Below are 919 nucleotides of genomic sequence, written 5' to 3'. Positions count from 1 at the left end.
ATCTATCTTTGTAAATCAACCACCCAAAAAAGAGATTACTCACATAGAAACGGCTTTTATTAACATAATAGAAATGCTTATATAGATGGATAGGTCTAATACAAATGCCTATATACATGTCAGGTGCTCTTCTTGGAACCGTTTTTGTCCTTTGCATTCTTATCCAGAATGGTGGTGGGACTTGCAGTACGTTTTTGAGAGTGCATGTACTCCACGTAAGACAAAAAGCCGTCTTTGTCCAGATCATCCTCTTCAAGAACTTCGTCCGTCATTTCTGCATTTATATACAATTAGAGTTTTGAGAACATGAAGCAAGCAGTAATGCATCATAAAAAAAAAACTAAATTATAGGGTTTTTCACTAAACACCCATGCACACCTAATTTTTCTAAGATCTTAGGTCTGCTGATGCAGTGAAAGCTATATTGGTGGAGCTGCCACCTGAAAGCCAAAGATAGCGTTATTTGTTAAATGACATCGCTAAGGCAGTGAACTTGGGTTTGGGAGTTCAAAATAAAGGTACAAATGGTATAAAAAATACATTATCCAGTAAAGGGAGATAAGACTGATAAACACCAAACCGTTTCACGGCCACAAGACATTTAAATGTGGTTAAATTGGTGGTTATTTTGGTTAAAGACCATTATGATTTAATGGCTGGAGTCCCCCCTCTGTGATGTATGGTTACATTGGTGAGCTGACATTCAAAGATGCCACTGGTTTATCTGTTTATCTGTTTGATCCATTGCCAACAGGATTCTTGGTTGCTCATTGGATTTTTTATCTATAACGCATGTTAAAATGTTTGTGCGTTTGCTTTGTGTATTATGTATGAAATATAATGAAAGAAATCTATTGTCGGCCTTAATACGGCATTTTGCAACCATTGCTGGTTCTTCGATGCTAGGAATTAGCTCTAC

General features: G+C 36.8%; 1 protein-coding gene across 1 annotated transcript in view; it reads right to left on the bottom strand.

The window, feature by feature from the left end:
* Positions 1–35: 35 nt before the first annotated feature.
* The window catches only part of LOC128483066 (multiple coagulation factor deficiency protein 2 homolog), a 13,336-nt gene continuing 12,452 nt past the window's right edge, over positions 36–919 (bottom strand). The window contains exon 4 of the mRNA XM_053459108.1: positions 36–274. Within this exon, the coding sequence (XP_053315083.1) occupies positions 120–274 (155 nt within the window). The 3' untranslated portion in view covers positions 36–119. The remainder of the gene's footprint in view (positions 275–919) is intronic.

Source organism: Spea bombifrons, chromosome 3 (genome assembly GCF_027358695.1).
Source record: "Spea bombifrons isolate aSpeBom1 chromosome 3, aSpeBom1.2.pri, whole genome shotgun sequence".
Lineage (NCBI taxonomy): Eukaryota > Metazoa > Chordata > Amphibia > Anura > Pelobatidae > Spea > Spea bombifrons.
Note: the sequence above shows the minus strand (reverse complement) of the source record. Positions and strands in the feature narration are given on the sequence as shown.